The sequence below is a fragment of the Littorina saxatilis genome, linkage group LG8, assembly GCF_037325665.1.
Source record: "Littorina saxatilis isolate snail1 linkage group LG8, US_GU_Lsax_2.0, whole genome shotgun sequence".
In the NCBI taxonomy this organism is placed as follows: domain Eukaryota; kingdom Metazoa; phylum Mollusca; class Gastropoda; order Littorinimorpha; family Littorinidae; genus Littorina; species Littorina saxatilis.
The window spans coordinates 41,822,079-41,837,564 of NC_090252.1; the positions used below are offsets into that span (position 1 = coordinate 41,822,079).

The window sequence follows — 15,486 nt, forward strand, 5'->3', positions numbered from 1 at the left end:
AGGCTTAAAAATTAATTGATAATTTTGGTCATTAAAATCCTGAAAATTGTAATTAAAATTATTTTTTTTATAAAACGATCCAAAAACAATTTCATCTAATTTGTGATTATTTGCTGATTCCAAAAACATATAAATATGTTATATTCAGATTAAAAACAAGCTTTGAAAATTTAAAATATAAAAATTATGATTAAAATAAAATTTCCGAAATCGATTTAAAAACAATTTCATCTTATTCCTTGTCGGTTCCTGATTCCAAAAACATATAGATATGATATGTTTGGATTAAAAACACGCTCAGAACAAGCGGTGGACAGATGATGCTACGAGTATGTTCAGTTTCATTCTGTGAGTTCGACTGAGCTTGACTAAATGTTGTATTTTCGCCTTACGCGACTTGTTTTGTTCTTAGAGTTTTGTTGATATGCCATATATCATACGTACTATTATGGTGCTAAAAAAGGCCTGTCGGTTGCCGACGTAAATGCACAAAATGCACCCTCAGTCCCCCGAAGAATTAATACGCCAACTGGCTGACATAGAAACAGTCACTTACACAAACCCCCGAAATGATAAGGAAAAATAATAAAAATAAAATTATGTTAAGAATCTGCACGGTGTTTTTTCAAGTTCGACCTTTTAAGGCTTGTCCTACGGAGGATATGTGCATGAAGCTTTATGTCGTTTGATTGTAAAGCATAACCATATGGGGCTCCATAGCTACCTTCCGGTTGTATGTTGCTCCTTGGGCCTAGAGCAGATGCATATCAAAACGCGGTGTTTTCTTTCAGTAATAATGCTAAAATGTTTAACACAAAGACATCACTAGTATTGGGTTTTTTTCCTTTTGATGGAATAGTGTGTGTGTGTGTGTGTGTGTGTGTGTGTGTATGTATGTGTGTGTGTGTGTGTGTGCGTGTGTGTGTGTGTGTGTGTGTGTGTGTGTGTGTGTGTGTGTGTGTGTGTGTGTGTGTGTGCGCGAGCGTGGGTGCCTGGGTGCGTATGTGTGCCTCAGACCCCTCAGAAATTGCCAACCTGACAATTGACAACGACGGAAGAGCAGTCACAGAGACTTCACCTGCGTTCATGAACACTGCAGTCAACATCTCGTGCCAGTGGAAGGACGGCAACCCACCAGACCCACCGCAGCTGAAGAGAGATGGTGTTGTACTGTCCACTAACGCATCAGTCAAGCGTGGCAGCCTACGTCACGTGAGTTTCGTCATCCACCATGTCCAGTGCAACGACACGGGAATCATCAGCTGTGAGACGCCAGGGGCCAGTTCCAACAAAAGTCAGATGCTGCATGTCAAATGTGAGTCGTACCCTTTTATTGTTTTTTTAATTTAAGCGGGGTTTTCGCTTGCTATAGTGTTGTTGCTGTTTTGTGGGCAAATTCCAAAACAGATAGACTGCCAACGTTCCAAAATTTAGAATCAAAAATCAAAATGGTAGGTAATTGGAACGTTCATTATGAATAAAACAAAACGTTACATTTACTAGTACGTCGACCCGAAGGTTTTTAGACAGACACTTATGAAACAGATAATGAACTTATCTCAAGATAAATAATAAATATTTCATAAGTGTCTGTCTGTCTGTCTGTCCACTTCAAAGACCTTAGGGTCGACGTACCAGTAAATGTAACGGTTTTTGTGTCTGTTTTTTTTTTTTTGCGGGATGGTGGGGTTGGGAGGGTGTTTGTTTTTGTTATTGCACGACCCACTAAAAAAAAAATAATAAAAAAGGCACGAACATCTCATCACAAGGACCTAAACCAAGATGCATGACTGTGTCTAGTTTCTTCTGGCAAGTAGTATACCATTTACAATTGATTCGATCAACTAGCATATATATATATATGTATGGAGCAATTTCAAATAAATCATTGCAGGTTATTCTCAAATACGGTAAAGCATATGCCCGTCAGGTCTCTTGAGGTTAAATTCATCCGGCCTGAAATGTTTCCAGACTGGTATCGCGGCCAGACATGCTTTACTTTTGTAACTTTTCTTTTCTACATTTAGTCAAGTTTTGACTAAATGTTTTAACATAGAGGGGGGAATCGAGACGAGGGTCGTGGTGTATGTGTGTGTGTGTGTGTGTGTGTGTGTGTGTGTGTGTGTGTGTGTGTGTGTGTGTGTGTGTGCGTGCGTGTGCGTGTGTGTGTGTGTGTGTGTAGAGCGATTCAGAGTAAACTACTGGACCGATCTTTATGAAATTTTTCATGAGAGTTTCTGGGAATGATATCCCCAGACTTTTTTTTCATTTTTTGGATAAATGTTTTTGATGACGTCATATCCGGCATTTTGTAAAAGTTGAGGCGGCACTGTCACACCCTCATTTTTCAATCAAATTGATTGAAATTTTGGCAAAGCAATCTTCGACGAAGGCCGGACTTTGGTATTGCATTTCAGCTTGGAGGCTTACAAATTAATTAATGACTTTGGTCATTAAAAATCTGAAAATTGTAATTAAATTTGTTTTATATAAAACGATCTAAAACTACGTTTATCGTATTCTTCATAATTTTCTGATTCCAAAAACATATAAATATGTTATATTCGGATTAAAAACAAGCTCTGAAAATTAAAAATATAAAAATTATGATTAAAATTAAATTTCCGAAATCGATTTAAAAACAATTTCATCTTATTCCTTGTCCGTTCCTGATTCCAAAAACATATAGATATGATATGTTTGGATTAAAAACACGTTCAGAGAGTTAAAAAGAATAGAGATATAGAAAAGCGTGCTATCCTCCTCAGCGCAACCGCTACCCCGCTTTTCTGTATTGTTAATTTCACTGCCTTTGCCACGAGCGGTGGACAGACGATGCTACGAGTATAATGTCTTGCGAAAAAAATGCAATGCGTTCAGTTTCATTCTGTGAGTTCGACTGAGCTTGACTAAATGTTGTATTTTCGCCTTACGCGACTTGTTTCGTTCTTTCTTTTTCTTTTTGCCTGTTTGTTCTTGTTATTGTTTTTTCTGTGTTGTACCCGCGTTTTTGTGCTAGCTTGCCTTGATTCAGCTTTTTTCATTCTTATATTCTGTAAAAAAAAGGCGAGCCGCTGATCGCTGACAGGAACTTCACCTTCCTGGCCAGTTCAAAGGACAATTATACACTGGAGTTCCCTGTCACCGCCTTTCATCACGACATCGTCACCTGTCAGCTGCAGAGATACAAGGCCACAGAAAATGTCCCCAGTTCACTCCCTTCCGACTGTACAAGGTTCGTTTTTCAAGGACTGTGCATGCTTATTTTTTTTCTCCTCAGCTTTTTAATAACACTTTTTTTTTATTTGTTATGTTAATGTTCCTGTGCAATACAAAATATGCAACAGAAACTCTGAACAAACAAAATATTTTAATAAAATATCAACCTTGTGCTACTCACACTGATGTTATTGTGGTCGATTTGTTTCTTTCTCTGAACCACATAATTTTCATAAAAGAAGACAACTGTTTTTCTTCATCGACTGTATGATGTAAAACGTCAAAAGCTTATTGCAATTTTTAAAGGTTTATTATTATTTTATGACAGGGACTGTGCTAACTTTTCTATTTTTGTGAAAATTGTGCATACACACCCTGACACACACACATACACACAAAGACAAACAGGCGCGAGCAAGCACGCACAAACAGAGATTTTACTATTGCGTCGAATGCATCTCTGTCTGTCTGTCCAGGGCCGGACTACCGGGGGGGTTATGGGGGTTGCGCAACCCCCCCCCCCCCCCCTCCTAGCCTGAACATTTACCTTACTTATTTAAAACATTTTTTATTATTGCTTATTTTATGCCGTTTCATGCAAGGAGCGACCATTTTCTTATCTCAGAATATGACCTACCCATCACCCATGACCTACCCACATGGGGCTCTGCCCCTTGACCCCGCCCAGGGGCGGACGAGGGGAGGGGGGGGGTTTCTAGGGTTTCCGGACCCACCTTATAAATATAAAAATATAAAAATATTGAATGAGGTATGCATTTCTTTATTTTACATTGAGTTTCAATTTTGGGGGTTATAATCAGTGACAAAATCTGCTGCCTGAAACTGGTAATGATCATCCTCAGAATGCACCAGATTGCACCATTTTGCATCCTTTTTTTCAAAATTTTCCGGGGGGCATGCCCCCGGACCCCCTAGCAAGCTAGGCGCTTCGCGCCGTCGGCTCGGCGCTTCGCGCCTTCACACCCATATCTTCACATTATACTTTTGAACCCCCCCCCATAAAATGAACTGATCCCCCTGGACCACCTCTAGCAACCCCCCCCCTCCTCTTAGCCTAGTCCGGCCCTGCTGTCTGTCTGTCTGAGTTTCTGTCTATGTGTGTGTGTGTGTGTGTGTGTGTGTGTTTCTCTCTCTCTCTCTCTCTCTCTCTCTCTCTCTCCCTTTCTCTCTCTCTCTTTCATGTAAATCACTTATTGAGTACAAGTTTCAAATCTTGGCAGCAAAGCGTCACTGACAGGTAGTGTCCCAAACCTGACTCTGACTATTCAACTACCGGAAGAGACGTCACAGATGAAAGGAAGATGGCGGCTGGATTTGAGCAACAGAAATGAGAACGGTTTTGTGTACTTCACCATAGGTATTGCAATTTAATGCTTACGTTGCACACATTTCTCCATAGCTCCATAGTTTGTTTCAGTCACCTTTCCCTTGAGCGTTCCTTTTTTTAAGTCAGCATGTCTGACAAGTTGACAAAAGTACTAGTATACTCAAGTAAAGGTGTTGCAGTTTTACTGGTCTTGTGGTTGTGAAGTCTCGAACACGTATCCTTCGTTCAGACTTTTCGGTTCGGTGTACCGTGTTTGAACGAAATGAGAATATTAATTTCAATTTCTCGTTATCATTTCAAAGAGATACGTATACCCTAAAGAAGAACTGGAGAGAAAGAAAGAAAGAGAGAGAGAGAGAGAGAGAGAGAGAGAGAGAGAGAGAGAGAGAGAGAGAGAGAGAGAGAGCGACAGACAGAGAGAGAGCGACAGACAGACAGACAGATACAGACAGAGAGAGGGAGAGAGAGAGAGAGAGAGAGAGGAAGAGAGTTACAGAGAGGGAGAGAGAGAGAGTTACAGAGAGGGAGAGAGAGACAGACAGAGTTACAGAGAGAGCGCGAGGGAGAGAGAGAGAGAATTACAGAGAGGGAGAGAGAGACAGACAGAGTTACAGAGAGAGCGAGGGAGAGAGAGAGAGAGAGAGAGAGAGAGTTGCAGAGAGGGAGAGAGAGAGAGAGAGAGAGAGAGAGAGAGTTACAGAGAGGGAGAGAGGGAGATAAAGACAAGGTGAACCTCGAAATCAATGAGCAATACAGAGCAACATAATGATGCCATATATATCGTTACAGAGAACAACCCGGAGCCTTCGCGTGTCCCAATTGGCGCTGTCATCGTACCAATTGTTGTCATTGTTGTTGTCGTCATCGTTGTTATCGTCGTCTGGCGCCAACGACTTATACACAAAGGTATCTTTTTGTGTGTGTGTGTATGTTTGTTTGTTAATTTTGTTTTTGTTTTTTGTTTGCTTCTTGAATTTTGATGTTTATGGGCTATTTTTACACAATCGCGTTTTCTTTGGATGTTCTACTTTCATTCATGGTGGTACTTGCTTTGCATGTTCTCTCTGTCAGTCCTGTGTGGTATTTTCAGTGCAATAAGTAAAGAGCATACCCAACATAACAATTTGGAATGAAATCACAAACGTTTTCTTTCTTTCAGTTTGAAAATATGACGAAGTTTCCCCCCCCCCCCCCCCCCCCCCCCCGACCATCACACATTTTCTCTCCCGTAGTTATTATCACTGTCAGATCTTCACAAATATCCCTTTCAAGCAAAAACCCTTTTGGCAAATTTGCAAGTTAAAAACTACTGCGATGTGTCTTGACATGCGGAAGATATAAGTATACACATTAGGTGACGTTTAATGCATTTTACACTTCTTGCACTTATTTTCAAATTCCTGAATACAGTATTTCATTATTATACAGGAGTCTGGGCAGGTGCCAAACATGTTTTTAATGCCTAATACCTATTATTATTTTTAACGATATAATCGCATATCTCAGTTAGCAATAGTTAATAGCTACAGAACAAAAATAAGCAACTGTTGCGAATATTTGTTTTGTTTCTGCAGACGTCAAGATTAGGTAAGATTGGTACCGTTGACAAAAGATAGGTTTCTATCTGTGTCTGCCTGTCTTTCAGTTTATCTCTCTCTGTCCCTGTCCGTCTGTCCGTCTGTCTGTCTGTCTCTCTCTCTTTCTCTCCCCCCGTTGCATCAAAATGACACTTGTTCGAGAAACTAGGACCTTGCACAACTATCCACTGTCTAGCACGCTTTCACACTTAGTGAGGTTGACTTGCTTCAGGCGCATGTTGGCTTTTTATTGGCCGGGACTGAGCTGTGTCCCCTAGACGTCGGAGAAGTGTGAAAATAGATAGACAGTCTTGCATCATTTGAAAGCCTGGTCAAATGTGAAATATTAAAACATATTTGTTTCATGGGAAGGACCGTGCCTTTGAGTCAGCGTCTATAGATCGAGGTTTTGTGCCGTTTTGCCGACAATATCAATCAAACATGCTTCCTTTTAAGATAAGATAAGATAAGATAAGAAAACTCTAATGTCCATAAACATGGAAATGTGTCTTTTGGCACCACATGGCATTCCTTGTCAGAAAATGGCTCTGTGTTTACAGCTACCCTCCGCCTCCCGTAAACCATCTGTTTCTGTTCACTGAGCTCCCCGAGCCTTTTTATACAGTACAAACAAACTTCCATTTGAACTCTCACCGAACAGGAACATCCTGGCTGCTTTCCGTTGAGAGTGAGGAATTATCAAAGAATGTATTTTGTGCAGTTAGAAAGGACGTACATTGATAAAACTCGGAAGCCTTGTTTTTGCGCTAGACCTAACTTTTAAAATCTAAATGATTATTGTTAAAACACCAAAAAATTATTTTTTAATCAAAACGAAGTCAGTACAGTTCGAAGTTTTAAAAGTTAGAAAGGCTGTATGTCAAGCAAACCTGGTAAAAGGGTCGAATGGTGCGTCCAACTTGCAGCTATTTTGAATTGATGACGGGGAAGTGGGCTACCAAAAACGATACGACGTTGGCTTTTTTTAAATGCTGGTCGACTAAAAAAAGATTTTAACCATTTGATACTGTTTGTTGCTGTGCCTGTGTAGAGTGAGTATTCCGCGCATACAAACGTACTTCCGTAACAAGACGACTATCACATCAAATGAGCTGCATCTTACCATTGCCAAAGCAGACGAATTTCTCGCAAACTGCTACAGTTTCTTTGAAGATCCCGCCACTCTGTTTTGTGTCTCATCAGTCATTTGTTCTAGTGAGCGCCCTATAGTTATAACGTTGTGCTGGGGTTGTATTTTAGATTCATAAGTGCAAAATAACATGCTTTTGCAGATATAGAGTAGGATTGAAAGCGCAAACGACTAAATTGATCATGTATGAAAAAGTGGGTCACACGGGGCCCCGATGGGTCGGGGGTTGAATATACCAAGAGAACTGGTGTGTGGTATACGCGTGCTAAATATCAATTCAAGTGATCTGTAAGTGTCATTTAATGTTGTAGAATACTATTGTGACTGTGTCCCATAAGGTTAGTATTGCTGTTTTAGTAAAAGATGCCATCGTTCTGTTAACCTCCTGTGAGGCAGAGTAGGGCTTTAAAGTACATACATTATCTTTTTAAAGAAAAATTATAACTAAACCATTTAAAATACAAGTGAGAAGCAAACACAAACGCTGAGTTACCATAGACACAAAGAATCTTGCTGGCAAAACATCAGGACGAGTCTACACTGAATTATTCAGAGGTTCATTCAAGGCAACTGCTGCTTTCATATGACATTTCTTGGTCATCTAATCAGTGAAATGTTGATTTCTAGGAAAAATATCAAGACTCCCACTACCTCCCGCTCCTCACACGTTCAGACGACGAGCACCAGACGCCGTCATGTTCCACGTGCAGCCTGCAGCACAGGACCACCGGGACTCCTTCATCAGGGTGCACGACCACATCTATACTGAGATCTCTGACGACTCGGAAACAAGTAGGGGATCGTTTACTTACCATTTTCAGATTCGTCCCCCTGGTTGTTGCATCTTTTTCTCTTTCTGAACTGTCATTCTTTTTCAATTGATATATTCGAACGTAGGATATAGTGTCCTCCTTTAAAATCGAGAGAAAAAATTGGACACACATTTTTTGAGTCACTTGAGAAAAAGTGACTCTATGTAATCGGTCAGTGTTAGTCTGTCCGGCCGGCCGTCCGGCCGGCCGTCCGGCCGGCCGTCCGTAGACACCACCTTAACGTTGGACTTTTCTCGGAAACTATCAAAGCGATCGGGCTCATATTTTGTTTAGTCGTGACCTCCAATGACCTCTACACTTTAACGATGGTTTCGTTGACCTTTGACCTTTTTCAAGGTCACAGGTCAGCGTCAAAGGAAAAATTAGACATTTTATATCTTTGACAAAGTTCATCGGATGTGATTGAAACTTTGTAGGATTATTCTTTACATCAAAGTATTTACATCTGTAGCCTTTTACGAACGTTATCAGAAAAACAAGGGAGATAACTAGCCTTTTCTGTTCGGCAACACACAACTTAACGTTGGGCTTTTCTCGGAAACTATAAAAGTGACCGGGCTCAAATTTTATGTGAACGTGACTCATTGTGTTGTGAATAGCAATTTCTTCCTGTCCATCTGATGCCTCATATAATATTCAGAACTGCGAAAGTGACTCGATCGAGCGTTTGCTCTTCTTGTTGTAATCAGGTATTGTGCTGTCAGTTTTCATTCAGGTTTTAACTGTTTTAAAAATAGTGCAGAGTAAAAGATATAATAAACGATTGCCTAGATAGCAACGGCAAATATCTTTGTCTTCACCTGAGTAATCACGAGAGTCTAGCATTCATGAGAAGTAAAAGACAAAAAGTTAACGTTGAGGTTTTCTGGGGTGTTATTCAAGCTATAATTCTTTGAAACTGTGCACAATTCTGATGTTTGATGACCTCCAAATAAGCCCCAAGTGAAGTCTGGTCGACCCTTACCAAATTTCAAAGGCCATTTGTTTGGTTGACCCTAGCGGAATTTCAAGGTTTGAAGCTTCACACACTTCCATGATTTGATGTCCTCCCAGATATCTGGTTGACTATCGTCACGTTTCAAAGTCTCAGTGGGGTCAAGTTCGGGTGAAAAATTAAGAAGACATTTCTTTAACGTTTTTGAACTTTCAGCTTTTAAACTTCAGACACTTAGGATATGGATAAGGATACAATTTCATAGAGTCCTGTGAGGTTACCCTCATGGAATTCGGGCTGCTTTCTCCCTGGGAAAGCGAGCTGCCATACAGTATACGGCGCTACCCATTTTTGTACCTGCCTGCATGCGTGTATTGATGTTTCCAAGCCCTGAGACTTTCGCTGTGAACTTGGGTTCTTTATCGTGTGCATGCGTGCACACGAGGGTGTTCAGACACCGATGAGAGTCTGCACAAAGTTTACTCTGGGAAATAAATCCCTCGCCGAACGTGGGGGTCGAACCCACGCCGATGTAGACAACTGGTTTTGAAGCCATCGCCGCTACCGACTGAGCCATTTCCCCGCCCTTCCAGCGTTTGCTGGCCTTTAGAAATGACCCATGCCTGGCTGATCCTGGTGAAATGTCAAAGTCACTGTCGGGTGAAGTCGTATTATAATCATTATCTCACTTGTGGCTTCCAAGCGAGCTTCTGGACAATTTGTCAGATAAGTTTATTTTCATTATTATAAATGTTTTTCTGTCTCTCCAATTGAAAGATCGCTGGGCCAAGGATTAGTGAACGAAACGTTTTGTTTTGTTGCAAATGTAACGTTCCAAGAACATTTATTATTGTAATTAATGCAGTATAAGCATTCATCAGAAATTGTCATTTTGTTTCATCATCAGGCGATGAAAGTGTACACTCCAATGCCTCTTCACCATTGTCAGAAGGCAGTCTGTCTGACGATTTCCTACGTATCATCGCCTGTCCTTCATCAAACAGCAGTCTGTCGGATGATGACCTTGCACGCCCAAACGTCCGTAGTTCTTCGTCCGTGACAACTACTGCCACAGTGCACCCCGCGCCCAAAACCAACTGGATGGCTGCTATGACGATCGCCGACTCATGGGATGAACCACCGCTTGACCGAAATGCAAGTATGTTGCCAACCTCTGAAAGCACCTTGGGTGAAGATGTAAACCACCCAAAAGCTTTATGTGCGGATGAATTGAAAACGGCGACTACAGGCTCTGGAGAAGAAGAGGCTGCTATTGCATTGGCTGAACCATTGTATGAAAACAACGTAACAGCGTCAATACCACCATGCCACACTTCGAATGATGACTACCTTCAACCGATTGTCTCGGCACCAATGTCGCACAACAGCCTGTCCGATGACTACCTTCACCCCGTTGCCTCAGTCTTGGAAGGAGCAAGGCCTGCTACTCCAGCACGTTCTGACAGGCCTTCTCAAGGGAGGACTGCCTCAGTGAGAACTGCCTCAGATGTTCAACCACAAGCAGGAGAATCCGTAGCCAAGCCTCAACCACACAAAAACCCGCCTGATGATAATCTCCACCCTAGGAAAGAAAACAACCGCTGCAACAGTACAGCCAAAACAGTTAAGTGAAGGAGACGACGTTGTTGAACCACCGTACGAAAACATGATGGACAAGTCACCGCCCCTTTCACACAGCACTCTGCATGATGATTACATTATCCTGTAGCGTCCACTCAGGAGTTAGCCACATATATTCTTGAGCTGAGTTCTTCATGTTTGACCCTAAGGGCCAGCACTAGGTCCAGATCTGAAAACACCACATAAATGACACTATCACTCTCAGACAACACTCTGCCTGATGACTACCTACTTCCTGTAGCCTCTATTTAAGAGGCAGCGACACTGACTACAGTAGCACACTCTCTATGTTTGGTCACACCGACCAACACTGACTCCAGTAGCACACTCTCTGTTTGGTCACACCGACCAACACTGACTCCAGTAGCACACTCTCTGTTTGGTCACACCGACCAACACTGACTACAGTAGCACACTCTCTATGTTTGGTCACACCGACCAACACTGACTCCACGTACGTGTATGAACCACCTTACGAAAACATAGAAATGTCACCATCGCTTTCTGAGGATTAGGAACAAAAAGTTCCTTGTTCCCGATTCCCCGACCGATCCTATTTTTTTTCCAACCCTAGACATTTTGTTGGATCCTTTAGTAGAAAATAAAGAGTAATTTAAGATGACAACATTTAATTTTAGAGTTTTCTGAATTGTTTCCAAATGTTAAAAGTAATATATTGTTGTATACTGAAATTGTATCCGTTGTGAAAGAGGAAATTAAATTTTAAGACAATGAATTATCAGCATGACTTGGTAGATAGTAGAGTGTGGTCCGTGATAAAAAGGGAAATCAGGTTGTGAAGAAGATGTGTGCAGTCTAACTTTATTCCAGCTGCTGTTTCAAAATGGAATAACACAGTGAAAGTAATTATATTTATGTAAAATTAAAGATTCACCGTTTTGTACTTTCTGTGGCTATCACGAAGAGACAACGTTTTACTTATTTTGGGAATATTTAAATTTAAAAAAACACACACCAGTAACCAGTTAAGGTAAGTTTAAATCAATAGTTCGGCATATAACTGCCTTCTTCGGGATGGTATGGAAAGAATATTTGGGAATGTAAGATTTTTAAAACCTTCTGGATTGAACTGAATAACATATTGCACACAGAATGTTTGCATTGTGAACGATTGACATTTTGCAACAGATTGATACGAGGTATGATCCAAACAAAATGATCGAATGTGATTTTCGCAGAGACAGTTTGGCGTATCTGGCCCAAAATACAGCAATCATTAGAACTACTCTCCTCCTACATCGATGCAAAGTCACAAGTGCCTAAGCCAATCAGAAGAGACCTACGCGGTGGTCTTATTTAGGGTTACTTTTGAGCTCTGATTTGACGGCTTTGTTGAGGTCCTGGGTGCAGTGAAATTTGTTGGCAAAAAGTCTGATTTTCAAAGAGGGTATAACCAGAAATCACAAGGGGTGTAATCAGGCCAGAAGAATGTGTGAGGCAAAAATGGGATCATTTGGTCTTTTAGGAATGAAGTTGCGGCCCGTATTTTGTGGAGACTGACATTTTCATGGAGGAGAAGGGAAGTCTGGGTTTCGCAGTTTGGTCGCTGACGGCTAAACTCGTACATACGTTTGGGTAAAAAGGTTTCAGCATAGTACGTGACAATGACTGTGCTGTTAGTAGACATAATATCGACAACAGCGGCACCTTCGTGGTCGAAAAATACAGCGAATAACCCTGTTTCTGCTTTGAAAACCTTGCTTACAAATGTGATACATCTCGTAATTTTGGTATTGACACGCGTTGTTTCTGTGTTCTCTGGCACTAAAGTAGAAGGAAACAAAAGTCTCATAATCAATGACTACAGTAACAACAAATTTGGGTCTACTGGGTTCACAACGGTTGAGCAAATCGCGTGCCAGAGGACCCTGATGCTCCTTCTGTTCCCCTGTCAGCTAATGAGGCACGCATTTTGCGGCCAGCTTTTGAAGCGGAAGATCATTGGGTAGAATTATCTGGACTGGACCATATGAAAGTTTAAGTTTTGCACTTTATACTCGCATGTACACTTTTTAATCTTAGTTCCTGAATTTTGACAAAGCAGCTACATTAATCTCGTTTGAAGTTTTTTTGGCCTGACAGAGTTATTCCCCTTTTCCTCATTTTTGATTTACCTTCTCTTTTGTCGGATTATAGAATATGTAACAACTTTGATTCATGTAACTTTCTTCAGCGTTGTAGACATTTTCTTTGTACCATCATCCAGCTACACTCTTTCAAAGAAGTGAAGATTTTCATGGCGCTTGACAAGAGGCCCCTTTTTGAAGCACAACCCAACGTATTTTAAAACCTCGTCAGTTATGAAGTAGTAACTTAATGACGTCATCTCTTAGAGGTGTACCAGCTACAGATCTCTGGTTAAATGGTTGGCCTTTCACATGATATATTACTTTTCATGATCAGTGGCCTGAGACTTGTATAATCGCGGTTTGATCATTTTGTTTAAATCATACCTCGCAATAGTTGGTGATGATGATAATGTTAACACTGATTATGGTTTAGATTTGATCACTTTTGGGGGCAAATGTTATATCTATAAATGTAAACTTCAGGGTTTAGTTCCGATATCAGATTGAAAAGAAAATGAATTTTTATCAGGAATAGATATGTGGAATTTTGTTCTGATTGGTCACCTTATGCGAATATTTGTTACCTTTAAGTAAACATCGAATGGTGTTTGTTTTTTCCGGAGTTATTTGTATAAATTTTGTATTTCATTATTAATGTGTTTTTATGTTAGGTTACTGACCAGGGTAAATTGTCTATTTCATTTTGTCTTTTATTAAGTTTAAAATGTAATTTTGTATGAGACTTTGATTAAGAGTGTGTATGTAAGCATGTCTTATGTCTGTCTGCTTGTGTTATCTCTTAGTCTGTATGTTGTCCTGACTAACTTTTTGGGTGTAATAGTGTCTTATGCTTTTGCAATTCTTTGTCATTGTGTTTATAGCTGGGTGGAACTTTGAGGAAGAGTGTATCATTTATATTTGTGTTTAAAATTGTATCAATTGTAAATGGTATCACCACCATCACTATCTAACCCCCCCCCCCCCCCCCCCCCCTCGCTCTCTCCGCCGTGTTATCAGTATTGTACTCAGCGTGTTTTATGTTCCTGTATTACTTGCAGGTGAATTTTATGTTTTATTTATCTGTCTGTTTTTGTCCTAATGTTGTGAATGTACGCATGTCTTATCTGTTTGCCATTTACATCAGAAATGTGTCTTTAACCTTCACTGTGCTTCGTGGGTCGTGGACGACCCAGAGCCTTACAAAATCATCTTTATCTCTAAAACTATTCGGAGTTTTAAATTAAGACTTCACGTAATCTCTAATCACCATACGACCATCCCATTAATCAACTTTTGAAAGATTATCTTTGTAAACAAACAAATAAACGATGACGTAATTTGAACACAGTCCTGATGATGTGGGTCATGGACGACCCATACGGAATTACGTAAAAAATGTTACGTTGTTTGTCCTTTTTCGGATTGCGTGGGTCGTGTACGACCCATATTCTGCAAAAAGGCTGCAACAGCTTTATCCCTATTCGAATGGCGTGGGTCGTGTAGAACCCGCACGTTTTACGTTGAATCCTTCTTCAGAAAAGTATGGGTCGTTCACGGCCCACATCATCCGGACTGTGTAGTCCAACCCGTGATCACCCTCCGCGGGTTAGGGGGAATCCCATATTGGTTGGGACTAGAAAGAATTTACCCGATGCTACCCAGCATGTCGTAAGGGGCGACTAAAGGTTCTGTTTCTTCTCTTCTTTTGTCTTATTTCTGCCTTACCAGTCCTTTCACCTATATTTCCTTCCAAGAAAACTCTCCCTACTATTCCCTGCAGTTTTCCAATTCTTTTCTTGTTGTCTTATTTCTACCTGACTGGATCCATCACCTTTATTTCACTTACCAAAAGTCTTCTTTTCCACATCCTTATTTCTCTGCACCCCGCATGTCGTATGAGGCGACTAACAGATTCTGTTTCTCCTTTTACCCTTGTTAAGTGGTTCTTGTATAGAATATAGTCAATGTTTGTAAAGATTTTAGTCAAGCAGTATGTAAGAAATGTTTAGTCCTTTGTACTGGAAACTTGCATTCTCCCAGTAAGGTCATATATTGTACTACGTTGCAAGCCCCTGGAGCAATTTTTTGATTAGTGCTTTTGTGAACAAGAAACACTTAACAAGTGGCTCTATCCCATCTCCCCCCCCCCCCCCCTTTCCCCTATCCCATCTCCCCCCTTTCCCTCGTCGCGATATAACCTTCGTGGTTGAAAACGACGTTAAACACCAAATAAAGAATAAAGAAAGAAAACCCGTGATCCGGTGAAGGTTAAACAGAAATGTTTGAATGTATACACAGTTTGTGTAGTTAGTTATTATCGATATATCCGTAGCTGCCTTTCATCTATTTCATGGATCATAATATTCTAGTTTTCCTCGAGTGGTAAATGTTGAAGGGTGTATAAAAATGCATTGTGTGTGGACGGATGCATGTTAATTGATCAAACGTCCCACAATGATGTGCGTGGCAACCCTACCACAAAAAAAGTTTAAAAAATAATAATAACGAGAAAGTTTGAAAGACCACAATAAAGAAGACAAGAAGAAATAAACCAAACACACACACACACACACACACCACACACACACACACACACACACACACACACACACACACACACACACACACACACACACACACACACACACACACACACAATAACAACAAAAACAATAACAAACAAACAAACCATAT

The 15,486-nt window shown here is 40.7% G+C and overlaps 2 protein-coding genes across 2 annotated transcripts in view; one reads left to right on the plus strand and one right to left on the minus strand.

Annotated features, from left to right (window-relative positions):
- LOC138973593 (uncharacterized) overlaps positions 1-15,486 on the minus strand; it is a 409,985-nt gene that overhangs the window by 265,576 nt on the left and 128,923 nt on the right. The gene's annotated exons all lie outside the window — the stretch shown is intronic.
- Positions 1,003-10,693, plus strand: LOC138974360 (uncharacterized). The gene is made up of 6 exons (XM_070347078.1): positions 1,003-1,315; positions 3,067-3,235; positions 4,461-4,597; positions 5,357-5,473; positions 7,922-8,086; positions 9,969-10,693. The coding sequence occupies exons 1-6, from the start codon at positions 1,003-1,005 to the stop codon at positions 10,691-10,693; spliced, it is 1,626 nt and encodes a 541-aa protein (XP_070203179.1).

Coding starts and splice junctions, on each gene's coding strand:
- LOC138974360 (XM_070347078.1), top strand. CDS start 1,003: ATGTGTGCCTCAGACCCCTCAGAAATTGCCAACCTGACAATTGACAAC. Junction 5,474..7,921: donor CCAACGACTTATACACAAAG/GTATCTTTTTGT, acceptor GTTGATTTCTAG/GAAAAATATCAAGACTCCCA. Junction 8,087..9,968: donor CTCTGACGACTCGGAAACAA/GTAGGGGATCGT, acceptor TTTCATCATCAG/GCGATGAAAGTGTACACTCC.